The 27,148-nt window shown below is 54.6% G+C and overlaps 18 protein-coding genes across 18 annotated transcripts; 8 read left to right on the forward strand and 10 right to left on the reverse strand.

The window, feature by feature from the left end:
* Positions 1-35: 35 nt before the first annotated feature.
* On the reverse strand, positions 36-1,993 carry LTR77_010075 (uncharacterized protein; the record flags this gene model as incomplete). Its single annotated transcript, XM_064807299.1, has 3 exons — positions 36-1,627; positions 1,660-1,900; positions 1,955-1,993. 3 exons carry the CDS (start codon positions 1,991-1,993, stop codon positions 36-38), a joined length of 1,872 nt encoding a protein of 623 aa, XP_064654672.1.
* Positions 1,994-3,113: 1,120 nt separating this feature from the next.
* On the forward strand, positions 3,114-4,180 carry LTR77_010076 (uncharacterized protein; the record flags this gene model as incomplete). The annotated part of the gene is made up of 2 exons (XM_064807300.1): positions 3,114-3,719; positions 3,770-4,180. The coding sequence occupies 2 exons, from the start codon at positions 3,114-3,116 to the stop codon at positions 4,178-4,180; spliced, it is 1,017 nt and encodes a 338-aa protein (XP_064654673.1).
* Positions 4,181-4,219: 39 nt separating this feature from the next.
* Positions 4,220-5,233, reverse strand: LTR77_010077 (uncharacterized protein; the record flags this gene model as incomplete). Its single annotated transcript, XM_064807301.1, has 1 exon — positions 4,220-5,233. One exon carries the CDS (start codon positions 5,231-5,233, stop codon positions 4,220-4,222), a length of 1,014 nt encoding a protein of 337 aa, XP_064654674.1.
* Positions 5,234-5,873: 640 nt separating this feature from the next.
* On the forward strand, positions 5,874-7,479 carry ERG4 (C-24(28) sterol reductase; the record flags this gene model as incomplete). The annotated part of the gene is made up of 2 exons (XM_064807302.1): positions 5,874-7,412; positions 7,468-7,479. The coding sequence occupies 2 exons, from the start codon at positions 5,874-5,876 to the stop codon at positions 7,477-7,479; spliced, it is 1,551 nt and encodes a 516-aa protein (XP_064654675.1).
* Positions 7,480-7,783: 304 nt separating this feature from the next.
* Positions 7,784-8,853, reverse strand: LTR77_010079 (uncharacterized protein; the record flags this gene model as incomplete). Its single annotated transcript, XM_064807303.1, has 2 exons — positions 7,784-7,967; positions 8,027-8,853. The coding sequence occupies 2 exons, from the start codon at positions 8,851-8,853 to the stop codon at positions 7,784-7,786; spliced, it is 1,011 nt and encodes a 336-aa protein (XP_064654676.1).
* Positions 8,854-9,222: 369 nt separating this feature from the next.
* LTR77_010080 (uncharacterized protein) lies at positions 9,223-10,197 on the reverse strand (the record flags this gene model as incomplete). The annotated part of the gene is made up of 2 exons (XM_064807304.1): positions 9,223-9,400; positions 9,464-10,197. The coding sequence occupies 2 exons, from the start codon at positions 10,195-10,197 to the stop codon at positions 9,223-9,225; spliced, it is 912 nt and encodes a 303-aa protein (XP_064654677.1).
* A 472-nt stretch (positions 10,198-10,669) lies between these two features.
* On the reverse strand, positions 10,670-11,366 carry LTR77_010081 (uncharacterized protein; the record flags this gene model as incomplete). The annotated part of the gene is made up of 2 exons (XM_064807305.1): positions 10,670-11,264; positions 11,317-11,366. 2 exons carry the CDS (start codon positions 11,364-11,366, stop codon positions 10,670-10,672), a joined length of 645 nt encoding a protein of 214 aa, XP_064654678.1.
* Positions 11,367-11,862: 496 nt separating this feature from the next.
* PAN5 (2-dehydropantoate 2-reductase (Ketopantoate reductase) (KPA reductase) (KPR)) lies at positions 11,863-13,524 on the reverse strand (the record flags this gene model as incomplete). The annotated part of the gene is made up of 2 exons (XM_064807306.1): positions 11,863-11,946; positions 12,004-13,524. The coding sequence occupies 2 exons, from the start codon at positions 13,522-13,524 to the stop codon at positions 11,863-11,865; spliced, it is 1,605 nt and encodes a 534-aa protein (XP_064654679.1).
* A 541-nt stretch (positions 13,525-14,065) lies between these two features.
* On the forward strand, positions 14,066-15,784 carry LTR77_010083 (uncharacterized protein; the record flags this gene model as incomplete). The annotated part of the gene is made up of 1 exon (XM_064807307.1): positions 14,066-15,784. The coding sequence occupies one exon, from the start codon at positions 14,066-14,068 to the stop codon at positions 15,782-15,784; it is 1,719 nt and encodes a 572-aa protein (XP_064654680.1).
* A 234-nt stretch (positions 15,785-16,018) lies between these two features.
* On the forward strand, positions 16,019-16,597 carry LTR77_010084 (uncharacterized protein; the record flags this gene model as incomplete). The annotated part of the gene is made up of 2 exons (XM_064807308.1): positions 16,019-16,434; positions 16,480-16,597. The coding sequence occupies 2 exons, from the start codon at positions 16,019-16,021 to the stop codon at positions 16,595-16,597; spliced, it is 534 nt and encodes a 177-aa protein (XP_064654681.1).
* Positions 16,598-16,630: 33 nt separating this feature from the next.
* Positions 16,631-17,522, forward strand: LTR77_010085 (uncharacterized protein; the record flags this gene model as incomplete). The annotated part of the gene is made up of 3 exons (XM_064807309.1): positions 16,631-16,925; positions 16,980-17,344; positions 17,394-17,522. 3 exons carry the CDS (start codon positions 16,631-16,633, stop codon positions 17,520-17,522), a joined length of 789 nt encoding a protein of 262 aa, XP_064654682.1.
* A 59-nt stretch (positions 17,523-17,581) lies between these two features.
* LTR77_010086 (uncharacterized protein) lies at positions 17,582-19,222 on the reverse strand (the record flags this gene model as incomplete). The annotated part of the gene is made up of 2 exons (XM_064807310.1): positions 17,582-18,031; positions 18,092-19,222. The coding sequence occupies 2 exons, from the start codon at positions 19,220-19,222 to the stop codon at positions 17,582-17,584; spliced, it is 1,581 nt and encodes a 526-aa protein (XP_064654683.1).
* Positions 19,223-19,224: 2 nt separating this feature from the next.
* Positions 19,225-19,751, reverse strand: LTR77_010087 (uncharacterized protein; the record flags this gene model as incomplete). Its single annotated transcript, XM_064807311.1, has 2 exons — positions 19,225-19,563; positions 19,611-19,751. The coding sequence occupies 2 exons, from the start codon at positions 19,749-19,751 to the stop codon at positions 19,225-19,227; spliced, it is 480 nt and encodes a 159-aa protein (XP_064654684.1).
* A 430-nt stretch (positions 19,752-20,181) lies between these two features.
* On the reverse strand, positions 20,182-22,305 carry LTR77_010088 (uncharacterized protein; the record flags this gene model as incomplete). Its single annotated transcript, XM_064807312.1, has 3 exons — positions 20,182-21,169; positions 21,216-21,862; positions 21,931-22,305. 3 exons carry the CDS (start codon positions 22,303-22,305, stop codon positions 20,182-20,184), a joined length of 2,010 nt encoding a protein of 669 aa, XP_064654685.1.
* A 320-nt stretch (positions 22,306-22,625) lies between these two features.
* LTR77_010089 (uncharacterized protein) lies at positions 22,626-23,833 on the forward strand (the record flags this gene model as incomplete). Its single annotated transcript, XM_064807313.1, has 2 exons — positions 22,626-22,766; positions 22,820-23,833. 2 exons carry the CDS (start codon positions 22,626-22,628, stop codon positions 23,831-23,833), a joined length of 1,155 nt encoding a protein of 384 aa, XP_064654686.1.
* A 144-nt stretch (positions 23,834-23,977) lies between these two features.
* HEM15_3 (ferrochelatase hem15) lies at positions 23,978-24,775 on the reverse strand (the record flags this gene model as incomplete). Its single annotated transcript, XM_064807314.1, has 1 exon — positions 23,978-24,775. The coding sequence occupies one exon, from the start codon at positions 24,773-24,775 to the stop codon at positions 23,978-23,980; it is 798 nt and encodes a 265-aa protein (XP_064654687.1).
* Positions 24,776-25,190: 415 nt separating this feature from the next.
* On the forward strand, positions 25,191-26,235 carry LTR77_010091 (uncharacterized protein; the record flags this gene model as incomplete). The annotated part of the gene is made up of 2 exons (XM_064807315.1): positions 25,191-25,760; positions 25,813-26,235. 2 exons carry the CDS (start codon positions 25,191-25,193, stop codon positions 26,233-26,235), a joined length of 993 nt encoding a protein of 330 aa, XP_064654688.1.
* Positions 26,236-26,302: 67 nt separating this feature from the next.
* On the forward strand, positions 26,303-26,840 carry LTR77_010092 (uncharacterized protein; the record flags this gene model as incomplete). The annotated part of the gene is made up of 2 exons (XM_064807316.1): positions 26,303-26,401; positions 26,457-26,840. The coding sequence occupies 2 exons, from the start codon at positions 26,303-26,305 to the stop codon at positions 26,838-26,840; spliced, it is 483 nt and encodes a 160-aa protein (XP_064654689.1).
* Between the last annotated feature and the right edge of the window lie 308 nt (positions 26,841-27,148).

Genomic DNA, 27,148 nt, shown 5'->3' on the forward strand with positions numbered 1-27,148 from the left:
CTTAGATGGAACTCTTTATTTTAGTGTGGCTATCTTCATACCAAGCTTATATCACTTGCTTCGAACGACCCATTGCCAACCACCTCCCCATCCATAAAACCATGAACATAGCTATCCCCCAATAAGCAAAAGCGTTCATCGTTCACCCTCCTCAATATACTCGGCGAAGGCATCCCGTGAACAACGACTACAAGATCGTCTTTCCGAACATCCATCGGCCCCCATCCAATATACCCTCGTTCCGTCATCAAGAAGTCTCGTCGGAAAGGAGGCATCGACGGGGCCACTGAGGAATTATAAGGAATCAGTCCTCCATGCTCCAGCCAATGTGCTACAGAATCGTCGTACTGGGTCCGAGCCTCATTGGTAACGTGGCCAGCCACTGTGAAGGGTCCGGAGCCGTTGCAGTACAATGTTCGTCTGAGCGCTTCAGCTGCAGACTGCCCATTGCAGTAGTTCGAGCCGTCTCTGTAGCGGGCGGAGACGTAGGCCTGAAGGCGGTTGCAGAAGGTTCTTCGTAGGTCGGAGAGGAACTGCGGGACTTTCGCTGCCACAGTTCCATCCTCAGCGCCTAGCATGTTCGACGACTCTGTGTACACCAAGTCGTATCCATCGCGAAAGGCTCGACTACTGACGGCCACTTGGATCGTGTCGAGAACGTAACATCGGACCTTCAGGACCATGCCATCCTCCGAGAGCTCAAATGATGGTGGAAGCTCCCGTGCAACTGAGTTGTTCAACATACGCCGGGGAGAAACATACTGCCTCCAATCCGGCACCCACGACGGCATCCGCGTGTCGAACCGATTGCGCTCCTCCACGTCGGTCGAATAATTGCTGCCAGCTTCCATCAGCACCTCCGTCAACGAGCCAGCTGCAATGTAATGGACGGCTACACGGTGATATAGAAGCTCCACACCATGGTCGGAGTCGTAGTTCGGCTCGAAAGGCGTGCGGGTCCCGTCAAGTGCCATGCCAGCCAGAGCGAACACCTTGTCCCGTGGGTCCTGAGCGCCGAACTCCCGGGAGGCGATGAGGTATTTGAGCAGCTGCAGCTCTTTTGGACGCTCATCATCGACATCAGTTGCAGCAACAAGGGTCTCCAGGTGCCGGAAATTATGGACGTCTGAAGGCTTTTGTACGACTTGATGGTGCAGTGGAGTCCTTGTGAATGCATAGAAGCCTCTTCTTAGTTCGTTGTGCGGAATGTCTACCTCACCACAGGTGAACCTAACGATGTCATTGACGGCGAACTCCTGGATAACCCAGGCCCGTCCGAACCAGGCCCTCTCCAGCAGGTGAGTGACAGCAAGCAGATCCTTGTATTGGGTCTTATGGATAGAATCTAGCCGCTGTTCATCAAGATACTCTGTCCAGGTCGACCGCCATAGATCTTTGGGGCTGCCAGGTTGCCGTGTCTGCAGTCTAGCGTTGTAAAAGCCGAAAAGCCTGAGCCAATCTCCTGGAGGAAGCGAAGGCCAGCCAGTGTCTCGTCCTCCGACTCTCCAAGCCAAACGAGGACCCGAGAGGCTTTTCGATAGATCTGCCGCATCTGACGGACTTGCTGCGCTCGCTCGGGCAGATCCGCCTGATTTATACAAATTGCATCGACCCAGAGCATGCGTCCCTGCGAGGGGGAGGGAGATCCATCTCGCCTACTTCTCAGTCGAAGCAAGGCAGCATAGAGATTGTCCGTGATGGGGATGGACAGGCCTGCAATCGACACCGTTGGCTCGATGCTGGACCGCGTACCCCAGTAGTAGGACAAGGCCTCGTATTGCACACCATCGCTGGGCGAGACCTGGAGGATCTCACCTCGGACTGCAGCCTCGGGATCATCTTCGGAGAGCAGGTTGAATAACCGGAAGTGACTCGGGCCCTGCAATTCCTCGTACGGGTACTGCATGAAGGGTAAGAGTCCGCGAAAGCATGGTCACGACGAGCAAGTTCATACTGGGTTATGCGGCAAATCTTGCACGGCAACGGCCTCCATGGCGCCCAGTCTTGCTTCGTAGCGGAGCAGGTAGTAGCACGTTCATTCGGCAGCGTGTGCCAAGGTATTTCTTGATATTGCCTTCACCCAGTGCTTGATCGTGCGACCCCCGAGCTCGGTAGGTGGGTGTATGGCAAGATGTGCAATCTGCCAAGCTGCAAGCTGCAGTGATTGTCGAACGATCCTCCCGTAGGCCAGAGCTAGCTGCTGCAATGCACTGCAGTGTATCCCGTGCCAATGGAAGCTCTCTCCCTCTGTACAGCCATCATTCGCGCCGCATAAATGGCTACGTTAGGCGTGCTAGAGAGGGAAGGAACTTGGTGATGGAGGATGGAAAGAATCAAATGCCAACCTGTGAATCTGGCCTACCTTCGAAGTATGGCGTGTACATGTCGTGTTTTGATGCAATCAATCACCCATGTTCACATTGATCGATCTCTCGGTGCCGGGCGACTGTACTGCCGCTCAAAGTCTTGAAGAACAACGGTCTTGACACCGTGAGAGCCACAACGCAGAAGACGTGGCGTCTTCCTTCGCCCGGCCTCGCGTTTGGAGGCGGTGGTAATGGTCTTCGAGGCCCACACCCTTCGACTCCTCCAAGGCTTTCTGATGACTGCGATGACCAGAGAAGGAGTGGCATGATAGCAAGAACGAACCAGATTGAACACAAGGTGTGGTTGGAGGGTCCGCCTGCGCGCCATCCCGGACCGCCCGAACCTCATCTCATTCCGCGCTAGTCCGAGGCCTTTTCTCCTACTTCACCTCAACCCTTGCCAATCACTTCCCATCTCTCGACATCGTGCTTCTTCTTCGTCTGCTGCGACATTCGATTGATGCCAAAGCACACCATGTCTTCAACAGCATCTCCGTGCTATTTGGCCTCTCGCTGCATTTGATATCACATTTGCTTGGCTGTTAAGATGGAGAGAGTACAGGGTTGGAGAGCATGGTGAGACATGGTGCAAGAGCGACGTGGGCTGATCTGTGTGGAAAGAAGGAAACGAGGATGTTGGGAGTGTGAGGTAAGTACCATCGATACAAGAGGCAAGTTTTCCTGTTCGTTTACTTCTTGTCGTTTGTGCTGCTCTTCGCTCCTTCGTCTGCCCTGCGTCTGGCAACCATGCTCTCGTTACTGCTGTTCGCCGCAGGCGTGTTGGCAGCACCACTCGAGAAGAGGCAAGCACCATCCGGCGTGCCCGACTTCGCCCTTACCTACGCTCCGGTAGCATATCTCTACTCGAAAGAGGCCTACTACCCAGCGGACATTGGAAGCCAACTTGTCAACACCCAGCCACAGGCCAATTACACACCAATCAGCAACCTCTCATCACGGCCGCTGTCGCTCGATAATCTGGACCAGCTGAACGCCTACGGTCGCGGAGGTCAAGATGTCTACCTCACCTCCAAAGACAACGTCGAGGACATTCCAGCTTGGCTACGCGGTGCCAAACCAGATAGCAATGGCTTGACGAACGGTGCCGTCTCTTCGACTGTCATCGTGAACAACCATGGCAGCGGGATGGTGGATGTGTTCTATTTCTACTTCTACGCCTTCAACTTTGGTGGTAAGTATATCAGCCATGTCATCGGCAACCACGTCGGTGACTGGGAGCACACGATGGTCCGGTTCAAGGACGGCAAGCCGCAGGCTATTTGGTACAGTCAGCACAGCAACGGGGAGGCGTTCGAGTACCGCGTTGTCAAGAAGTACAATAATGGAGCAAGGGTAGGCTTCACCCAATTGATCATACATGCTCTCTCACTCACTTCGCCTAGCCTGTCGTCTACATCGGCAATGGCACTCACGCCAATTACGCCATCCCGGGAGACCACGACCACGCCATCCCAAACGTCAATCTCCCCCAAGGACTAGTCGAAGACCACACGGATCAAGGCGCGTTCTGGGACCCCATCCAAAGTGCATATTGGTTTTCCTTCAATGCTAGTAGCCAGATATTTACCTCGTACGACGGCAGCACGCGGACGAACTGGCTGTACTACGTTGGCCATTGGGGCGACAAGCAGTACCGTGACTCGGATCCGCGGCAGAAAGACATTCTTGACATTGATGGATCGCACAAGTATACCAACGGACCGACGGGCCCGATCAATAAGCAGTTGAATCGCACGAAAGTGTGTCCGGATAATGGCAATTTGTGTATAGTAAGGGCGATCTTGGGACCGTGAGCTGCGAGCAAGATCTGTCGTTTATGGATGGTGCATGTATCATAGCTCGCTCTTATCATCCGAGCTATATTTCGAAATCAGCTTCTTCATGATACTGACCGCTCCGCTCCTGTACCCGCCTCCGAACAGCGCGTGGTGGTTGAGATGATGAAAGAGCTCATACAACGCCACTCGGTCCTCGTACTCGTCCGCTGGCTCGGTCTTGGGCACCAGTTGATGGTACTCTTTCAAGAAGCTGCCACCGAAGCCACCAAACATCTTCATGATCCCCAGCTCGAACTCAGAGTGTGCGTAGCAAGCCGACGAATCGTACACCAAGTCCTCTGGCTCAGTCATACCAGGCAGCTTCCCTCTCGACGCATTCCCAGACCACAAATCCCCATGAATCACGACCGGCGTAACTCCCTTCCCGCCATTCAAATGTTCATCTCCAATCAATCTCGGCACAACCTTGGTACAAGTCTGCTCAATCAAGTTATCAAGCTGCTTGTCCGCTCCATTCGACTTCTGACTCTGCCGCATGATGAACCTCAACCGTCTCTCCGCGTAAAAATCCGCCCATGAAGAATGATAAGTGTTATCCTGCGGCGTGTCACCACAGCACGTCGTAGCCGGGAACCCGAACTGCGGCTTCTCGTATCCGTCCGGAGAAGGCGCAGGGGTGGTGTGCAGTTTCGCCAGCTTCTGCGCGAGAGTCATGCCAGAGCTCGATGAGCCTTTGCTGGACATTCGGCCCGAGAGATCAAGGAAGTCTGTCACTAGGAACGACATGCCCTTTGAGTCTTCTAGCTTTCCGTGGCCGAAGGATTTGGGACACAAGGTAGGCACGGCGTCGTGGATGGCGTTGAGGGAGGCGTGTTCGCCGGTGAACATGATCTCGGCTTCGGGGCCACGGCCGGTTTTGAGAAAGTATTGCATGGTGCTGCCGTCTGCCTGCTTGGTTGTGATTTTGGAGGTGCTGGCTGAGGACATGCCGCCACCTCCTGCTGACGATACGGAGGCATTGGCTGGGTCCAGCTTGAGAAGCGAGACGATTGCTGGGTCGACCTTCATTGTGGCGAGTCTGGCTGATGATCTGAACATGTAGAAGGAGGAGTGGAAGTAGTAGGTGTTGTGAGAAAAGCTTAGCGGTTGGTGATGGTTATGGCATCATCTCGTTCTTGTGCGTTGCCTTCATTCATTCCGATCACCTACCATTGCCTTCCAGTACTCCAAGATGGCCGTGCCAGCATGCGAGCACACTCTACCGCCAACGGATGAAGGGGAGGAGGCTAAAGATTGAATTAAACACGCTAGTCGTTGATGTTGTTGTGGTGTCGAGAGCACGGACGCGCATCGTTTTCTGCTTGTAATTCGGATCGCACCACCTCACGCGTTCTCACCCCCTTACGACTACGCCGCCTTTGGCACGAATCCCACCGCCGCAGACGCACGGGAAACGGTGTAGATGGTACTGGACCGCGAGACTTGACCTACTGGCACATTTTGGACCCATTCCGGCCTTCCGGCGCAACGATATCGCACCATGTCTGAACGAGTACGTCTCAATCGAATGCGAGATGTGCGGGGACATGGCTGACTCAAGCTGCGCATCTAGGTGACCAGAAGTCAGACGGGCAAGACGCCTAGGTAGGAAGAGAGTGCGCAAGCGCTAAGATGGAGCAATGGCTGACAAGGAGCCTACAGGAAGTCCATGCCCGCAGACTTCGTCGAAACGCCAGGCACCAGAAAGCGCTCACGCAAGTCAATGGCAAACACCGACCGATCGTCTTCGCCTACGGACCCGGAAGAGCACGTGCCTGGCCGTAGCCCTGTTGCAGAGGCCAAGCAGAATATCAAGACCTCGAACGGAACACTCAATGGCAAGCCGAAGGGACGGAGGGTGGTGGACGGGTGGGCAGAGGGCACCGATCCGAAGATCGACCAGAATCCTCATTACGACTTCGGCGGCAGCTGGGGTGTCAGTGCCATGATGATCGGCTTCCCGCTCCTCATGTGGTACATGTGGATTGGGGCGACATACTACGATGGCAAGTTCCCGTCCGAGCCAAGCATGTCCTGGCAGCAGTACGGCAAGCACCTCTTCCACCTTGCGTACACTGGCGCGTTCCCACATGCGAAGGCGTGGGTCATCTATTGGACTTTCTTGGTTGCTCAAGCAATTCTCTACTTGACGATGCCTGGCGTGTACAGCTACGGCAAGCCACTGGCGTTCGAAGGTGACAAGCAATTGAAGTACTACTGCAACGGCGTCAGCAGCTTCTACCTCACGATTGTCGCCGCGATCGGTCTCCACTTCAGCGGGCTGTTCAAGATGTACGTGCTCATCGACGAATTCGGGCCGATCATGAGCGTGGCGATTATCACCGGCTTCCTTGTCAGTATCGTCGCATATGCGTCTGCACTGTACCGCGGCGCTCAACACCGCATGACTGGCTACCACATCTACGACTTCTTCATGGGCGCTGAGTTGAACCCGCGAATGTTCGAATGGCTGGACTTCAAGATGTTCTTCGAGGTCCGCCTGCCGTGGTTCATCCTCTTCCTCACTTCGCTTTCTGCAGCCGCACGTCAGTACGAGCTGTACGGCTACGTGAGCGGCGAGGTCGGCTTCGTCCTCATGGCGCACTTCCTGTATGCCAACGCCTGCTGCAAAGGCGAAGAGATGATCGTCACCACCTGGGACATGTACTATGAGAAATGGGGCTTCATGCTGATCTTCTGGAACCTTGCCGGCGTGCCGCTCAGCTACTGCCACTGCACCATCTACCTCGCCAACCACGACCCGGCGACATATGCCTGGTCCAAGCCTGCTCTGTTCCTGTTCTACACCAGCTACCTCTTCGTCTACTGGATCTGGGACACCTCTCAAAGCCAAAAGAACATGTTCCGTCTCGCGGAACGCGGCCACTACCAAGACCGCAAGACCTTCCCTCGTCTACCGTGGAAGCACATCGAGAACCCCGAGACCATCACTTCTTCCGCCGGTGACACTCTGCTGGTAGACGGCTGGTACAAGTACGCGCGCAAGATCCACTATACCTGCGACGTCTACTTTGCGACTACCTGGGGCTTGATCACCGGTTTCAACTCGCCTTTCCCGTGGTTCTACCCGGTGTTCTTCATTTGCATGATTATTCACCGCGCGTATAGGGATATTCAGCGGTGTCGGGAGAAGTATGGGGATGCTTGGAAGGAGTATGAGAGGAGGACGCCATATTTGTTCATTCCTGTGAGTGCTGTCCTCCGCCACAAGAGCAAGGATTTTGCTAACAAATGCAATCCAGTACGTGATCTGAACGAACGGGTTGTTGCAACAGCATAGTCTCACGGGCCATATATTCTGCTCCGAAGTTGGGCGGGTCGAGTCCACCATCGACGAACTAATAGTGTACAGACTCTGTACGATAGAAAAGCGTCGACATCAGTACAGCAGTGAAAAGATTGATCACAATGTGTTTGACAACTCGCAGCTCTGCTTGTCACTGAACACCAGCAGCAGGAAAGAACTGCCGTCTACTCCATGAAAGGGTCCTTTGACTTCAAGTGACATTACGGTTTACATACTGTGTACGCATCCACGGGATCTTCACCTCACAGCCATCAACCCTCCAGCGAATCAGCCCATGGAAGCATAAGTAAGTTAACGACCCTTTGCTTCCACGCGGGCGTCATTTCGAAATCCCGTCCGTAGGTCAGTTCGGCACCGCGCTGGGCTACGCCATTGACATAGGCCGCCTGCTCACAATTAACCTGCTCGAGATACAAATATTCAAGCAACGTTGCCCTGCGCACGGTCAGACCACCGATACCGTTGCAAAGTAGAAAGAAGTGTGAAGAGCTTACGTGAACAGCTGGTAGAGTGCCATACAAGGCTCCTTCAATTGCAGATCAAGCATCACAGCATACAGATCGATCCTTTCGATCTCGTCCACCGGCTTCTTCATATGCCGCAGCTGCTGCTCTGCCTCGTACATCTGCCACCGCGACTGCTCGGCCTCTCCGGTCGGATCGCTGCACACATCGCAATTACACTCGAACCCGAAGTCCCTTAGCTCTCGAACTCGGGCCCAGCGAGGCCAGTAAATTTGGACATAAGACAGATATATCTCGGCATCGGCTTCGATCGTTTGCACTGCGCGGACTTCGAACCTACCGGTCATGCTGTTCATCACCCACACCGCATTTGGGTTACAAGAGTGGTTAAACCGAGACGCTCGAACGCCGAGGAAAGATTCTTGCGAGACCGTATCTCTCCAGCTATTGTTCAGATAGTTCGCCAGGACGTCCCCACAGAGATCATACCAGACTTCTTCTGTCGCAAAATCCGCCAGGCGCAGCCGGTCCGCTTTGCTCTCAGGAGCCGTGAGATTAAGCCAGTGGTGTTGATGGGAGGTGTTGAGGGCCTTATAGGCGGCCCAGATTTCGGGAGGTGGTGCCTTCGGATCGGAAAAACGGACGATGGGGCGTTCATGGAAGATCAGCTGGCCGTGGGTTATCTGTTCAAGTGCGAACATGCCTTCGCCGTGGGTGAGTGAGGAGCGCTGCTCGCATAGGTGGGGTGGGTCGCTGTCGGACTCTGCTGGGACATAGGGACGCCCGATTGAAGTTGATGTGCTATATGGGGCTGAAGTATTACCTGGCTGAGAAGTTGGCTGTACGTTCGACGACATGGCTGATGGCTTTGAACAAGTTCTCAAATACTGGCTTGATTATGCAAGACCTTTATGGCTACCGGCTCACAGAACTTATATTAGGCCTCGCACCAGCTGTTTGCCGCTGGTCGTCAATGCGTCAAGTACTATTCCAATAACGAACGCCGAGTCAGCGATAACAGAAAAGCACCAAGTCTTCAATGCGTCAACGCCGAAGTTGTGGCCGAGAGGGCCATGGCTGCTCTGATCGTATGCTTTTCGCATCGAGATCGAAAGGCAATGTAAGCACCTACGGGAAAAAACAATCGTATCTTGTCCTTTATGTGCTTACTGACTACAGATAGAATACACCGCGACCTCCGAGACTTCAGTGGGCCAGCGGCTGGGCTACGACTTCTTTGCCTTTGGCAGCATCAGTTGATTGACGACCATATTCTTCCACTCATTCGTCATTCGGAAGTCTTCCCCGTGGCAGACATCGGAGGCTCGCTGAACTATGGTACCAGTTGATGCTGCCCCATCAAGGTCTTCGGTTTCCAAGTACAGACGCTGGAGGAGGGTCGCACTGTACACAGTCAGCCACGTTAGTGCAAACGCCTTCATGGCCTGGTGATGGTCATGAACTTACGTCAACAGGACATCCCAGATCATGCATTCTTCCGCCGTTTGCAATCGAAGCAGCTCCGCATACAACAGGATTCGGTCGTTCAGATCCCCAGGTGGATCCATCCTCCACAGCTGCTGGTCTATGTTGTGCATCGCCGCCCTATTCTTTTCCTCTTCGCTATCAGGCTCACTGCAAAGGGAGCAGTGACACTCGAACCCGAACGGTCGAAGTTCCCTGATGCGTGCGCTCCGCATGCAGCTCAAAGGAAGATACGACAGCAGCACCTCTTGTCCACTCTCAATGACACTTGTGGCTCTCACCTCAAACCTACCCGTTGCCGGAATGATCACCCATATCCCATTCGGCCGACATGAGTGGTTGAACCGGGACGTCTGGATACCCAGGAAGGACGCTCCGGTGACACAATCCTTCCAGCAGTTATTGAGACAATTGGCCAACACCTCTCCGCATTCCTTTGTGAAGAAATACTCTCTAGCCTCCTTGGCCATCTTATCCTTCGAGACGGCGGTCTCAGGGTTGTAGAGACTGCGCCACGCGAGTCTTTCTGCTGTTGGGAGGGATTGGTAGAATTGCCAGACACCGGGCCAGTCGTCGGTAGTATCATCGAAAGAGGCGAGCGATTTTTCGTGGAAGATGAGCGTCCCACGACTTACCTTTTGGGTAGTGAACATGCCTTGACCATGAAGAGTAGAGGCGCGCTGTTCGCATAGCCGATCTGCATGGAATGACGACATGTCTGGCTGTTTTTCGATTTTGAGTCCAAGTCGAGGATGTTGGTGAGATTGATTTGCGAGACTCGTTTGGTTTACAACATCCTCCAGGGCTTTTACCCGGCCTCGAACTGCTTGTTTGCTGCTGGGCGTTAGTAGTGACTCGAGCACAACGACATCCGAGTCAGCAAATGCAACAGCCAGGGTCATCTGTATGCTCCAACAAGGAAGACTCGTCAAAGGTGCTGCCTATGACTTTGCACCGTGACTGAAATGTCAGACTACATCCTAGCCATGCGAGCAACACTAGTCTCTGGCTGACCACACGCACAGTCCCCGCCATCAAGATAATGCTGCTTCGAGGGCACCACGGCCTGATCTGGACAGCGCAGTGAACCAGATCGGTTGACTGTCGAGCTCTGAATGTAATTGTCATTGGCTTGATCGAGGATCAGTGCACTGGCACAGCCTGAAGCGGACGGGACAATGCCGATTGTCACAGACCTACAAACAGCGCCACCACTGCTCCCACCCCCACCACCGCCGCCAACCACGGCCTCACACTACTCCCCGCCCCGTACTGCGCAGTCAATCTACATCGGCCATCAGAGTACTCATCCGTCACGGGCCCTACCAAAAAGCTCCGAATGTTAAACTCAACCTGCGAGCACGCATACTCCGCCCTGCACGAACTCTCATACCACGGAAACACATCCCCGCCCGTCCCATCATCCCCCTGCTGACAATCCCTGTCGCTGTAGAACTGCACGTACCGGTCCGCGAACTCGCTCGTGTCGTTGCGGTCGTCCCAGCGGGAGGTAGTGGAGTACTGGTGGTAGACTATAGTGGAGTAGTTGGTTTCCAGGCTGTAGTGGTCGCGGTTGTAGACTGCGAAGGGGATGGTGTGGTTGTTCTCGCTGGTCGAGTTGCTGAGAAAAATCTCGTCCAGGTTCAGACAGCTGCGGGGTCCGCGCCATTTGGTTGAGACGGTCACGCTGGAGCCGGCGTTGGAGGCGTTGCGGGGGCAGTTGGAAGTGCCGCCGTCGTTGAAGGAGAGGGTGAGGTTGTAGTCGAAGTTGGCGCCCAAGCGGCTGAAGGGATTGTTAGATGTGGTGGCTTGGTGGAGGTCATGGCAGTACTTACTGAGGGGCGTTTTGCTCGTTAGTCTGCGCGTTCGATGGCCCGAGTAGCATGGCTGCTATGAGCAACGATCGCATTGCAGCAGGGAGTGAGCATTGTGGTGCCAACATCTTAGCAGCAATAACGAAGCAATTCGCAAGCTATTGACTCTCAATAATTAATCGCCGTGGACGAGGTCTCGCGATCTATATCAATGACAGGACCAAGAAGGCTTGGTGCAGGAAGACGCGCTGCACCTACCTATCTATACCAACCTTTCGAGACCTCTCGGCCTAGCACTACCGCCCGTGTGACTACGCCATGTGGCACGCTGGAGTCGCGCAATGGCAGTGGGTCAAGCAAGTTGAAGTCAACGCCCAGCTTTTTGGTCAGCCCGCGGGCAATCCTTCGAAGCCGTTCGCCGGGATGGCAGGGACGTAGGAGACGGAAGAGCGGAATCAGTCTTCACTATCGATTTGCACCGGGTTGACCGGCACGATTTGGGGAAGATTAGGGCTGGTGATGTTGAGAAAGGTATATTATACGGTTGCAGGAAAGTGTCAGATACATCTAGATGGGGTCTGCAGTGTCGTCACTATCGACACAGCGACCCATTGTCTTCAAAGCAATCACATGCAATAGCTGTACACCTTCCTATACACATTTCATACCCATACCCTACATACTCCCACCCTGCCCTCTGACACGTACCTCATTCTCCGGCACATCACCCCTCGTCTCTTTACTAACCATTCTCGCCTTCCCTATCACCGTCTGCATGATTCCATAATTCACCACCGCCTTGATCCCCTGCTCCTCGCCCCTCCTCACAATATATCCATTAATATACTCAATCTCCGTCTCCCTTCCCGCCCGCACATCCGCCAGCATCGAGGACACATTATCCTTCGTCTTGTTCGCCACGCTCACGACCAGCGTCTCCAACCTCTCTGGACTAAAACGCGTGTTCACGTTGGGCACGCCGCGGAGCTCGGGGAGATTGCGGATGATCTGGGATGTTTCGGCGAGCAAGAGGCGCGTGGTGCGGGTTAGGGCGAAGTTGTAGAGGAGGCTGCCGTTGCGGGCGTCTAGGAGGGCGGTGAGGGGGTTGAGGACGGAGTTGACGGCGAGTTTTTCGAGTTGTTGTTGCAGGAGTTCGGTGGGGGTGAAGCCGACGGCGCAGAGGACGGGGGAGCGCGTGATGGTGCGCAGGAGGTGGCGGGAGGATTGGGACCATTTCCAGGTTTGTGAGCGGGAGGCGGTGGTGGGGTCGATGTCGGTGCCTCGTGGTATGTCGTCGCGGGGTAGGAGGCCGAGGGCAATGGTGCCGTGGCCGGCGTGGACGGCGTAGAAGGGGTCTTGTTCGGCACGTTCGGGTGGTACGTTGGCGCCGTGCGTGATGATGCCTTGGGCGTAGTTGGGCCGGTCTTTCGGGTCGGGGAAGAGCTTTTGGTTGAGCTCGTCGATGGTACCCATGCCATTCTGCAGGAAGCAGATCGTGCTTGTTGGCAGGATACGAGGTTTGAGGCGTGCAAGCGCAGGCACAGTGTAGGCTGCTTTTGTGGTGACAATGAGGTTATGAATTGTCTCCCTCGAGTGGTATTCGCTGTAGCGGAGTGCGTTGGCCGGAAGTCTGTTTTTCTGCTCGTCGCTCTCGGCAGGCTCTGGCATCTGCTGCGCTGCGGCTTGCTTCTGCTCCTCTTCTAGGAGCTTGATTGCCTCGTGCGGTCGTAGGTTTTCATCGGCGACATCGTATACATCCGGCGTGCCATCCTGCAGTAACACTCCATGCTGCATCCTCTCATTTGGAGCTAGCTCAACGTCGAAGCCACCCCGTGGTACGTCGAACCCGTCGTCATGAATGGTGATCTGCTTGTTGCCCTTCTCCCACGCATCAAGCAGCTGCGGGCGGTGGAAGAGCAGCGTGACTGGCGGCGGATCTGGCAGACCTCGCAATGAATGCGCCACGAGCTTGCCAATACTGCCCGTGCCCACGATATGTATCCGCCTGGGTATGTTCGTGGGAGCAGCGTACTGCCGGTCCATTGCACTCAGATTCTCATCGCCCAGCAACTGCTCATAGTCCACACGGTCTTGCGTAGTATCATGCTCCTGGAGTTGTTCCTCTCCACCCAGGCTTGCTGCTCCTTCGTCGTCCTCCTCTTCGCTGCGCTCAAATGGCCTATAACTGCTCCCGCTGCCCTGTGCCTCCATAGCGTCTTCCTTGCCCATCCACCAGGAGAGCAGTGGTTGCCGATTAGTCGAAAAGGTATTGATATGTTGAAATGTACAAGTCGTGCTGGCCACCCGGCCGGCAGTGATGTTACCGCTGAACCATGTTGCTTTAGCCCCCGCTATCCGGAGTGGGAGGTGGTAGAGTCGTGGGAGAGTCAGGATAGGCGATTGCGCGTGGTGTTATTGCTCGTTCATTTGGTATAGGGGTTGTCGGCGGTATGGAAACAGAAATCGGCGCAGTATTTACATGTGATAATGTTCGAGTCAATGCGGTCATTGACGCGACCTTTCTTTGGCACTAATCGCTTTCGCTCTCGGCTTCGGTTCACTTTTGGCTTCTCTCGCCTCCCGGACTTGGATTCGTTCGTCAACAGACAAAGAATCGAACAAAGGATTGAACATGCCTTACACCGACGACAGTAAGTCGAACAACACCTCTCTCCATATGGACTCATCTTCAACTCTTCTGCTTCGATCTCGTTTGGCCTCGTAATACACCCCGGAACAACAGGCTTATCCGTCGCCCTTGCCCGTGAAAATGCCGTCCATATTCGGCCCTGAAGACATAGCGGCGCTTATTGCAGCCTTCCCACCACCTCTACCGACGAAGGATCAGCCCTCCCTGGTACGGAGTACCTCTGGAGACAAGCTCCTCGACTCTCGCCACGTCCAACAGCAGTTTCGATCTCTCCTAGAATCAGAGAACCAGCGGATCAAACTTTCAGACTTGCCAGGACGACTCGGCGTCAAAGACTACACCTGGCTCCTCGATGATGAGCTGGTCCATTACAGTAAGAACAGGTCTTCGATCGTGCCTCAGTCGGAGATCAAGAAGATCACGGAGGATCTCAGGGAGAGGGTGAAGACGGAGTTTGTCCTGCTGGAACGATTTTCGAGCTCTGCTACCATCTCGTATGACTCGCTTTATGTGCTGGCGAGACCGTTGCGTCTGATTACGGGGGCTTCTGAGAGGCATCAGATGTATGCTGGTAGCGAGGCACTTGTTGCGGAGACCGACGAGAAGATCAAGCAGGCTGCATCCGGAGCGGAAGTTGAAAAGGTCGATCTGACTGCTCTTCTACCCGATCTACCGTCGCCGGTCTTGCTGGAGCTGGCGAAGCGTGCATTGGGTGGTGCAGATGGACAAGTCGTCCAGGAGTCTGCAGGATCCAAGGTCGCCTTCATACCGGCAACGTATGAGAAGCTCTCTCAGGACAAGCAAGCAGCAGAATTTGATGCCCGGGCAAAGGACTTGTTAACACTATTGGAGACTGATGGCTTCTATGAAGGCCCAAGCGGAGAGTATTCTGAAGGCGATCAGGCACAGATGTGGTGTGCTGAGCGTTATCCTGACACTTCATTCGTTAAGGTGCTGGTGGGAGACAAGCGTGTGGTCATCCTCAAGCCATCGCTGGATCTGGCTTTGGAGGAGATGAAGATGTCAGCTGCTGAAGTCGTGAAAAATGACTCCGCGATGAAACACCGCACGCTCGACACGACAGTGCAGGAGGCCTTGATTGAGAAGTCAAACAATAGCCCTCTTGCTGAGCTCATCCTAAGGGCAGAATACAAGAAGCAGATTGAGCGAGCTCTGCAAGACTCCATACAGCAGCGCGAACGATCGTCATTCGAACAATTGCTGCAGACAAGAGTCCTGGCACCTCTGCAGCTCTACATTGTCGGCACCGAAAGTATCAAAGACCCGGACCTCAGACAACGAATCGACGACCGTGTGGCCGACCACTTCCGCAAAGACGTGCTCGAGACATTCGACCAAGATATCCGTGAGAGAGGTCTATTGAAGCAAGACAATCGCCGTGCCAAAGACCTGGATCGCACGCTCAAGTCCCGAGACCTGGCAAAGACACTGGTGGAGTTGAATGCTAGCATCCTCGCCTTCGCAAAGAAACAAAAGATCTCGCAACCCGGTCAAGGCCAAGTCGCAGGCGTCAAGCGTGCCCATCTTGATCAGAAAGCTCAAGCCATCTCCAAGATGACCAGACCCTCGGATCTGCTGCAGAACGTCATCTGGATCCTGCTTGCCTGCAAGAGTGACGGATTGTTCATGAGCTCGGGCAAGGACACGAGCAGGATGATCAAGCAGTATCGCTTGGTAGGAGATGGTGAGATCGCGAGCAAGCTCGAAGGGTGGCGGGATCTGTTGAAAAAGGATGAGTGTGGTGATGGGGAGATGAGGGAGATGCGGGAGACGGCTGTGACGGCGGTTGATGATATTGATTGGGAGGATGCTGATTGAAGCAGCGATTGCATGCCCGCTGTATCAACCTGCTTGGACGAAAGAACAGCTTTTGACAACATTCGCAAAGAGTCGAGATACCTGAGGCAGCCATGCGCCCTATCGGCTACAAGACGAATGTGTTGCCGATGTCCGGCACATGGGTGGCGAAGGGTTGAAAAAGAAACACGAAGCATCAAGTTCTTTCCAAGGACAACCGCCGCAACGCCGTCAGGACCGTTGTCAGACCAAACCATGGCGACTTACCAATCTACCAACCTCCGCGACCGTGTCGCCACCATAAACCAACACTGGACACCCCAACACGTCCTCACGCTCAATGATTCCCACTCCCTCAAACTCGCCACAATCTCCGGCCCATTCATCTGGCACTGCCACCCCGACACGGACGAAATGTTCTACGTTGTCTCTGGCGGGCCTTTCAAGCTCGAACTGTCCACTCAAGCCAGCAGTCCGGAGGAAGCGGAGAGTAAAGGTGCGGATGAAGTGGTGGAGTTGAAGTTGGGAGATGTATTCAGTGTGCCGAAGGGGATGCAGCATCGGCCGGTTGCTGCGGTTCCGACGGGGATCTTGATGATTGAGAAGGTTGGGACGGTGAATACGGGGGATAGGGAGGGGGATGAGCGGACTGTGAGGGTGGATGAGGGGAGGTAGGGGGATGCGTTCCTGAGCCCTGTCTGTATCGTCTTTCCGAGAATCAACAACTTCGAGCAAGAAGAGACAACGCAGCGATTAGATCTGCACTGCAAAACCGTTGCCAAGAAGATGGACAACTCATCAAAGAAGCACTTCACGTTCTCACAGACAGTCTGATCATCCTTCAAACCCCACTAACATGTGACCGTCATGGTCAACCCCACATGGCTCAACATAGACTTCGTCCGCGTGCTCGAGCTCGCAGCAGAGTTCGGTCGAGTTGTCCTTGCACTTGACTTCAAGCCAGAGCCTCCAGACTTCACTTTTCGTGCATTAGAACCAATTTACAAGCAGAGCATCGAACACTTCCAAGAACGATGTGAACGGAAAGCTCAGGAGATCAATGATGTCGCAAAATCTGAGAAAGAGGCCCAAGATGCCTTTGACGACACCGCAATCAAAGACCAACGCTTCAACGAACTTGAAGATCTACTACACCGACACTGTACGCCACCTTTAACTTTCAGAGCCCACCTACATCAACTAACCACCCGCTAAGCTCGCTTGATAACCAATCTCCACTCCCTCCTCACTCACCCGCACCTGCAACCCCTCCCCCACGCCTCCGCCACCCTCCTCACCCTCTCCCCCGCCGACAACGCCCTTGGCCGCGAACGCTACATCAACCCCCCGCTCTCCGGCTACGGCTTTTCCAACGACTACATCCGCCAATGGCTCGCCGTCATCCCCGGTCGTGTGGGTCGACACTTCGAATCCGAGGAAGCTGCAAAGGTCAATTTGACGGCGATGGTGCAGCGGGTGGTGGTGGCGTTGGTGGGAGGGGCGAGTTTGTTGGTGCCGATGGTTGTGATGACTTTTGTTACGGGGGTGGGGGCGAGGTTGGGGATTGTGAGTGGAGCGACGGTGAGTTTTGGAATGCTGACGGTTGTGGAACATGGCTGACGATGAGCAGATTCTGTTTGGGGTAGCTTTTGCGCTGGTGAGTAAGTCGAAGGAGAACGTGTTGGCAGGGACGGCGGCTTATGCTGCCGTAATGGTTGTGTACATTGGGAGCGCTTCGCCTAGTGGTAGTGGGTCGTGAGTCGTCTATATCATTACTGTCAATTGTCTTGAAACCTCGTCCATCCTCATCCATTCCATTTACAAGCTCAGCGCCGCGACCACTATGGCTGCAAAGAGTGAAAGGATCGCGGACGGCTTCGCAAAGCTACCGTCGCCAGTAGCAGGCACCACAGAAGCAGAAGCAGAAGGCACCGCGCTGTACGAGGTATTGCCACTGCTCGTTCCCGTACCGCTGAGCAAGCCCGGGAAGAGCTGTGTTGAGTTCTGGTCAACCACAATGTAATGATCGATCAGAGCCGAGCCGTTCAGGACCGCCTCGATCTGGTCCTCCGAGCACGTCGCTCCAGGGTCCAGCACGTAGCAAAAATGTAGTGGCTGGGCAGGTAGCTCGTTCTTAATGCTCCACGTGTCTGATAGCCCAGAAGACTGATAGGCAGCTCCGTCGGAGTATGTCGGTTCCGTGCCGGTGGCGATGTCCTTGTTGAACAAAGCGCGAGTGAAGATGCGGTACGCCGTCTCGGGTTGGTACTACAGGTGTAAAGGTTAGCCGGTGTTTGAGACATAGTAGAGTGCTGCTCGAGAGCTTACCGATGGGATTTCATGGCCGGCCTCATACACTCTCGAAAAGCTCAAGTTACCATACTGACGAACCTGGCCGCCTTCATAAGATGAGTTGGTCTGAATTGGTGCGTAGCCAGCCGCATGGAAGTCGGCAGTGCTCGAGTAGTTGATGGCTAGCGAGACAGCTTCGCCTCCAATCCAGTTGCAAGCGTAGTCCCGATCGCCGTACGCAAGCGTGACTTTGATGCCATTGTCGAGAAGATATGCTAAATCTTCGATCCAGCCTGGTCTTACGTAGTCTCCGATGCTACGGAAAGCTTCGCTAACTGCACCCGAAGACTGCGTCCAGTTTAGTGGCACTCCGAGAGCTGCTTGTACATGCGGCTGGTTGAGATAGCCTTGATAGAATGGAGCTGGGAAGGGATCGGGATCGAAAGTCGCCATGTCATAGTAGTTGCGGCCAGAGTACTCAAGGTAAGGCCCTCGTACGTTGTCAGAGCAGTAGTTCTCTGCGTCTGCACAGACTTGGTTGACAGTATCGTTGGTGCCGAGATTGTCTGGGTCGCCCTCTGGGATGAGAGCACGGCAGTCTGCGATCTGGTCGAGGCAGCCGCCTGATTTGTAGAGAGCGTCCAGCATCTGTTCGTGGATTGTAGCATTCACCGCTTCGATGCCGTAGGTATTATTAAAAGCAATCTGAGGATAGGCGAACCATTGCGTCGGTCGATCGATACAGCCGTTGATGATCATGAGAGTGTCGAGGTTGAGAACGTACATCTCGCCGTCGTCATCGGTGAAAGAGCCATTCTGAATACGCATATTTTGCTGTTCGAAGAAAGACGTGAAGCCTGGCCCATAGCGGCCGCCGTAGCTCTCAGTCGCAATGCTGATGCGGCCATCGTTGGGGTGATACTGTGGGAACTCTTGGAACCACGACTGAGCGAAGTGCCACAGAGCGATTGCAGCGTTCTCCGTGCCGAGGGAAGTGTTATTGCTGTCGCCGCTGGGATATACCCCGACCAGAAACGTGGCGTTCTGCTCTGGCACCGGATCTGTGTCGTTGAGCATCTCGATCTCGCCGGTAAGAAGGTTGGTCGTGACGTGCTGTAGCGTATCGTAGCTCAGTCCTACTTGCACTGGCTGATCGAGGTATAGCATATTCACTGAACATCTGTCAGCACGTTATCTCGTCTCTGGAAGTGCTCGTTCCCACCTTCATTGTTCCAACTCCACTCGCTAAGTCTCGTCGAGTTCGAATCTTCGTTGACATAACATGGTCCATTCTCGACGAACAAGCCCAATAGCGATGAGCTTCCGGGCCCGCCATTCATCCATATAGCCAGCGGTGCGTTCTCCGGATCATTGCGAGCTTCGAAAAACCAGAAAAAAGTGTTGATGGGGTAGTCAGTCTGCTCCCCAAGATCTGCTAGTGCTCCAGGTGGCAGGTGGACGTAGCCAGAGTACGCCTTGCCTCCCGGTGTCGTTTCGCAGATGTCGGTCTAGATGTTGTGAGCAACGATCGTGTGAGGTGGTATGGGATTGATACTTGTTTGTAGCTGATCTCCACACCGTCACCAAATTTCGATTGCAACACAGTCACGCCTTCGGGCTCGGGTGGAATTTGTGAGAAACCAAACGGAAGGATGGCTGTCAAAGCCAGCAGGCTCGTGATCATGTTCGTCCTCATGTTGCTGGCTTGCACCAAGGATGGCTTGTACGAACTAGAGTCGAAGAGAAGAGTTTCGCATCCGCCGTCGATGATTGTCTAAATGCCATCGTTCCAGCTTGGCATTCTTACGTTGCAGTCGTGCTTGCTGATCGTCAGGCACTTGGTTAGACGATGCTTCCGCTTCAGGAAGGTAAGGATGCTGCTGTGCTGCAAGTTGATCAACCCCGCAGCTATCACACCGCAGGCCAAGACATGGTATCACAAACCTTATCACGATTGAGAACTATGCCGGTGTAGCCCGAGGTGGGTGCTGATGTATGTCTGTTGTTGGAGCCGCGAACGATCGAAAGTGACAGCGAGCCATGGGCGGACATGTGATACTTTTGTGTCGTAGCTATATGGAAACAGATGAACAGGAATGCAAATGCCAAAGTCGATTGGTATTTCTTTAAAGGGGCCTTGAGTCAAGGCTCGCAAAGAGCTCATCCCAGTCACTTGTGCTGAAGTCCATGTCGCTGACGTCGTTGTAGTTGGTGTAAGGATCGAACGATTGATGTTGGACAGTCGCAGTGGCATCGCTCGAATTCGTAGAGGCTTGAAGCACAAGGGTTTGTTCCAGCGATGTTTGCCTGCGAGCAGTACCTCCAATGTGGACGACAGTTGGGACGAACACACTGTGCTTGTGGAGCATCTGCTTCAGCGACTCCAACGACCTTGCTGCATGCTCCGAGACGGCTGTAGCATCATGCAACGTCCCTAGAGCCGCTGCAACCTCATTCCCGATTCTATCGCGAGCCGCTTCGGCCTTGTTGGAGCACAGATCCATAACCAGGACTACCACCGCGAGATGCGTATGATGTACCACCATCTCCATTCGTGCCCTAGCCAGAGACGGTGAGTCGTCAGCGCCTTGAGGTTCGGCGAAGGCGCCGATGACTACTCGTGCGGATTCCAGACATGCTTGCCTTGAGTAAACGTACCGAGGATCTGAGGACAATCGCAGCAAGAATCTTTGGTGAAGCCTGCATCTTCTGCTGTGAGTAGCTGTCTGGATCCAATACCGCATGGTTGTAATGCCTGGGTACACCATCTCGAGCGGCTTGCTTTGTGCTCGACTGGCCTCATCTGCACGGAAGAAAAACGGCAGATCTGCCACGTAGGTTCTGAACTTGCCATCCAGATCGATCACATGCTCGTAAGGCATCTGCATCACCTTGCACGTCTCCAGAGGTATCAAGTCCGTCGTCTCACGGCAGAGATGGGCGAGTTGGATCTTCGCAAGTAGGAAAGTCGAAGTGTTGGGCGGGCCGGCCAGATCAGACTGGCTCCCAGGTTCATGCGTTGAACCAGTGAAGTCTCCAGGCAGGTTGACATGAACATGGCTCGGGTGAATGAAGTACATTCCTTCTTGTGGGCCGGACATGGTCGACTCCAGCCTGCTTAGTGTCAGTGCAACCTGACGACTCAGATCTTAGGGCCTACCATTCTGTTGCCGCGACATGCCAGAACGCCCTTCGCTTTGTCTCGAGCTCGATTAGCTGGGAGACGTTGAGCGGTTTCAATGGTTCTCCATGGGGCTCGCTGTCCAGCCGATGGAGACGAAGGGACCTCGTAAGAAAGACTGCCATATTGATCTGGCGATGGCGTATTGCCGAGAAGCCTTCCACATGAAACGAGACGTACGACATCAGGATATGCGCTTGGAGGTCTTCCAAGGTGCCTGCCGCTGCTTGGTGCGAGTGATTGATGGCCTGCAAGGCACAGTGTCCCCAATACCCGGAGAGCCTCGCGCATTCGTTATCGGTACTTGCAACCTGTGGGGAGTTGTGGTGCCGGTAGAAGAAAGCGCTCAGCGAGAACAGGGCCAGGAGTAATGCCGCCTGACTGGGTACAAGCGGTTGTCTTTGGGCGAGGGCCAAGTAGACAGTCTTCGTCATGGATCGTATAGATTCGCGGTGTATGACTGGACACACTGGCTCAACGTTTGCTTCGAATGAGTCGAGAAGTGAAACTGCTGCTCGATATGGCGGGAGAGCTATGGGGCTGAAAGAAGCGTGCGAAGAGACGCTCCCAAGGATCTCATAGGTCGTTTTGATCTCATATCTGGGTGAATCGAAAGTGAGGGCGGTCTGAAAGAAGGTCAGAACAGAGCTGGGTTGAGTTCTGTCGCCACCTGGAGCGAAGGAAGGACACCTACGTTGTGGCCAGGAGCAAGATTCTCAAGAGTGTCCAGGTCATCGTCTCTCGCTGTTTTGCCAGTGCCTGAATTGGTTGCAGCGGGTCCGTCTAAGGTTGAATGCTGCAGTTCGTCGTTGATCCGAAGCGCTGGTGTGGTCCCATCCCGTAACAGCGCATTCTCCAATCGCTCGACTCTGCGCAAGAGGCTCGTAATACCTTCATCAGCGTCACGATGGACTGTAGTCTGCCGCTTCTCCGGAGAGGTCAGGAACCCGCAAGTGATGCCTCGAGACGTACAGTTCGAGCAGGGATGAACACGGCTGCATTTCAGCTTCTTCGTCCGGCACGACTCACACGAAAAGACCTCCGGGCCGATCTTGCTTCTTTTTGACATGGTGATACTGTGAGTTGAAGATGCTCAAGTGGGTGCTCTCGAAAGCAGAGGACGGAATTCCATGAGCGGATATCCATGGATGTCCGGGCACGTGAGCTGCATTACTAATCAATAGCTCACGGCACATCGAGGTGCTCAAACATCAACCATTCTGTCGCGAGCGAAGGCAGCCACGGATATCCGTTGTAAGAGCTGGAAGTCGGACTTTCGGACATGGCAGTGAACCGGTACATAAAGAATGTCTGTCCAGTTTGGAGCAAGAGCAACAGCACCAGAGTCCATCACTCAGTTGACCAAGGAGTTCCAGCGCCATCGTAGCAATGCCGAAACAAGCCATCATCCAGCCCTCCACTGAGGCGGTAGAGATCATCGAGGCGCCCATCCCAGCCCCCCAAGACAGAGACGTCGTCATCAAAGTTGTCGTCACCGGAACGAACCCAAAAGACTGGAAGTATCCATTCGTAAATATCTCCTACCCGAAAATGTTTCTGTGAATCATGCTAACACGTCGTAGTGGAAGCAATGGCCCCACAACAGCGGAGATGACATAGCCGGCTTCGTCCACGCCGTCGGCAAGGACGTATACGAGTTCAAACCAGGCGACAGAGTGGCAGCCCTCCACCAGCCGACGACAGAGAACGGCAGCTTTGCAGAGTACGCCGTGGCGCCGGATTGGACCACATCCCACTTGCCGCATAATGTGTCCTTCGAAGAGGGTGTCACAATACCGGTAGCTGCTGGAACGGCCATCATGGCCCTCTTTGCGGACATGAAGCTACCCATGCCGTTTATGGGGAATGCTGAGGCCAGGGAGAAGAGGCCGCTGTTGATCTTCGGAGTCACTTCGGCGGTGGGCGCGTTCGCCGCGAAGCTTGCTCGGTTGAGTGGCGTTCATCCCATTATCGGTACCGCCGGACGAGCCAAGAACTTCGCAAGCTCGCTCGTTGACCATGTCGTCGATTACCGCCAGAGCGAGGAGAAGCTCATCGCAGCTGTTGAAGACATCCTCTCGAAGGAAGGGCTGGACAAGAAGGTCCCGTACATCTTCGACGCCATCAGCGAAGGCGGTACGCTCGAGACGACTCTCAAGATTATCAAGCTTAACGGTGGGGTTGTGAGCACTGTGCTGCCGCCGAAGCTTTTCGCCCGGGATCCGGAGAACTTCACATATCCTCCCGGAGTGATTGCGTACAACAGCGCTGTTGTCTTCGTCCATCTCACGCACAAGGACTTTGGGTACACCTGGTTCCGCTACCTCGGCAGGCTGCTCCAGGAGGGCAAATTGTCGCCGCATCCGCACGAAGTGGTTCCGGGAGGCCTGATCGGAGTCCTCAAGGCACTACAAAAGCTGCGGGACGGCCACGCGAGTGCAGTGAAGTACGTCTGCAGGGTCGAGGAGACGGCTGCCGGAGTTGGCCTGTTCGACGCGCATGGACACGAGGTCTCCAGGGAGCAGCATCCGCCCCCGAGTGGCGAGAACATTCATCCGCTGAGGAACTTCCCGTATCCTGTGGATGGCAAGCCGTAGACAGGTATCAGCGCTGCTGAGGCAGGTCCATAATTGGCCAGAATGAGACAGGATGCTGTCCAGAATGCGTTCTTCTGCGACCCTCTCAGCCGGCCGTCATCGAACTGTTCGATTCGGATCGGGCGCTCCGCTACCGAAGAGCATCTACATCAACCCTCCCCCAGCAAGCCCCCTCACATTCCTCGGCAGACTCTTACTCCTCTGCCCATCCCGCCCCAGATCCTCCTCTAACGACATCGCCCTACCCTCAAAAGCGTCAATAATTGCCCGCAGCTCCGTCTTCTGCCCATCATCAACATCAACAGCCAGCGTAGAGATGTTGTCAGCGTAATACTCCAGCTCCCTCATCAATCTCACGCGTCCAACAGTCGACGGCGGCAGATGCTTGTCCAGAGGGAACGAGTACTTCCAGGGGAGGAGCTTCTTGTCATCCTTTCGAAAGTCTAGCCATCTGCGGATGCCTGCGAGGTCCTTTTGGGTGCAGTTGCGTGTGTCCAGGAGGAGGCAGAGGTTGCGGTTGGCCTGCAGGGCTCGTGTTTCGACGTCGCCTAGCGAAGATGATACGCGCATGAGATTCTCAAAGTCAAAGTCCTTGATCTCTACCACGACGTTGATGGTGGAGAGAAGGACGGACAGATACTCCTGCCGGCATTGCTTCGAGGCTAGTAGTAAGCCATTGATGCTCGCCGCTGGTGCCGGCTTGCGTCTTCTCAACGCGACTTTGGCCATTTGCGAGATGGTGCCTGTGGAAGAAGTGACGGGAAGTGAGAGCGTCGCATCTGATATCACATGCTCGTAGATCTCGTTGCGTAGCTCGGCTGGGAGGTGGAAGAAGGTGAGTCGGTCAGAGGGTTGAGGCTCCTCAATGGCTGTCGTGCTGGCTGTCCTTGCGGCCATGAACTCTGTCGGCCCTTTGCTATTGCGCCGTAGCATTCGTAGCATCTTCACGAGCGGTTGTTGTCGATATGATCTGCGCCAAGGATGGTCGCGTGTTCGCGTAAGTCTTGGTGGTTGTTGAGCTGGTTGGGATCTTGCTCGATGATGACGGAGTGAAGTTGGGGAAGCAGAGGACGAGGCGAAAGTCGACGTCGAGAATTCTAGACGCGACTGATCTCACCTGACAGCTTCACGTGTTCCCATTGAAGCGATGTTGAAGAACGCATCAACACCGTCTCATCATGGCACCGATAGACTCCAAGATAAGGCCACTTTCGAGGCCGAATCCTTCCAGATCTTCTTCCTGAGTCAGCAGGCAACAATGTCCAACTTTCTGAGGTGAAACAGGTAGGATCCAAGACTCTTCCCTTGCATTCTCAAACTCTCCATTCTCACTCACTCAACCTCTCCGTCCTCGACCATGTTGATCGGCAAATCCCTACCGGAGTACCTCCTCATCCGAACGGCCATACCTGCTCTTCGACTCATCGCTCCTTTGGCCATTGTAGCATGTCCAGTTATCCTCATTGCTCGGCCTCAGGCTGTCACGCAACATCGATGGCTCTGGGCAGTCGGGGTATGGCTCATAGCAGAGGCGGGCTTCTTCTGGGCCGTGTACGTTCCCCGCCGGCTCGCTCTCCAAAAGCCAGTAACGCATCCCGCACCGCCATCGAAGGAAAAGCGGGAGGAACTGGTTGAGAGGAGCCACAGCGCCCTTTCGGATCCGGAGCACTATCTTTCAAAGTGGTTCCTGAATGCGCCGCTCACCGAGATCAAACGGGAGAATGTGAAGGAATTTTATGCATGGTCGTTCATGAACAAGCGGTATGAGGATGTCAGCCCTGACGAGGACGCTGAGCTGGATGGCTACATTGATCAGCTGGAACGAAAGATGGGTCGATCGTTGGGAGGAGGGAAAGGGAGCGCGAAGCCCTTGAGGACGACCGTCGATCCGGTGCCAATGCAACATCGGCCGTTGGTTTGGTATCTGGTATGTGTGTCCTGGTGCAGCCGCGATCTCCTTCGTGCTAATCTTCTCTCAGATCGTATTGCTAGTCGAGAGCGGTTGTGCACTCCAGTTGAGATACAACGGCTTCCGCTTCTATACAAGTTCTGCGGTACGAACACGATTGACCTTTCCGCTTGGTCTCCACTCTCTGTCTCGAGACACCAGCGCGTCCTCTCGCATCGGCTACTGGTACCGTGAGCATACCTCGAAGAGCAAGAAACCCGTCCTCTTTGTCCATGGAATCGGCATTGGCTTTTACACCTATTGCACGTTCCTCACCGAGCTGAACTCCACCCATTCGGACGACGGAGCCATCGGTATTATCGCAATCGAGCTCACGTCCATCAGCAGCAGGATATGTGCAGCCGGTCCATCTGCCGCCGAGGTCAAAGATGAGATTGGGAAGATCCTAGATCGCCACGGCTGGGACGAGGTTGTGCTGGCTGGACATTCGTGAGTACTCTTGCTGCTGTGGCTCTGCATCGCTGACGGGAGACAGATATGGAACTGCCGTCGCTGCCACCATGCTGCGAGATGAGACCTTGGCGAAGAGGATCAAGGCCACGGTGCTCATGGATCCGATCTGCTTTATGCTGCATTTGCCAGACGTCGCGTACAACTTTGTATGCCTGTCAGCAACCTCTCAAACTTTCAAGGACTGACCGTGTATCTTCGCAGACTCGCCGCCTCCCCCAACAAGCCAACGAGCACATGCTCTACTACTTCGCCTCGCAGGACATGATGGTCAGCCACACGCTCGCCCGCCGTTTCTTCTGGAACCGGTTGGTCTTGTTCAAGGACGACTTGCCTTCTGACATGCCTTTGACGGTGACCTTGAGCGGCCAGGATCTGATCGTGCCAACGCGGGAGGTGTGGGAGTATTTGACGGGTGAGCCGGCGCCTGTTGTGAAGGATAGTGAATGGGAGGAAGGTCAGATGCGCGTACACTGGTTTGAGAAGCTGGACCATGCGGGTGTCTTCGCGAACAAAGGCATACGGAGGGGGCTTGCGAAGGAAGTGCGGGAGCTCAGCGGTGCTCGCGAGTCCAATGGCCGGATTTGAACGGTCGTGAAGAGTCGAAGTCTCCGCAGCTGCACACTGGCTTCGACAACGTCGTAGAAAGTTGAAGATCGGGTGTCTGCCGGTGTTGCAAGCCGTGCTGTCCTCTTGGAGGGTTCATGTTCATGTTCATTCGCAACTCAAAGCGGGAACCACGTGACATAACATTCGAAAAATGTAATCGCCTGTAGCGACTGCAGTGATTGGGCGTGTCTTTTGCGAGTGCGACTTCACAATCTTCACACCTTTCGCTTGGTGCAGTGTTGGTTGTAGAGCGAATCCTCGACTATATTTGGTGTGACGTCGCGTCG

The sequence above is a fragment of the Saxophila tyrrhenica genome, assembly GCF_035928015.1.
Source record: "Saxophila tyrrhenica strain CCFEE 5935 chromosome Unknown scaffold_20, whole genome shotgun sequence".
Classification (NCBI taxonomy): Eukaryota; Fungi; Ascomycota; class Dothideomycetes; order Mycosphaerellales; family Extremaceae; genus Saxophila; species Saxophila tyrrhenica.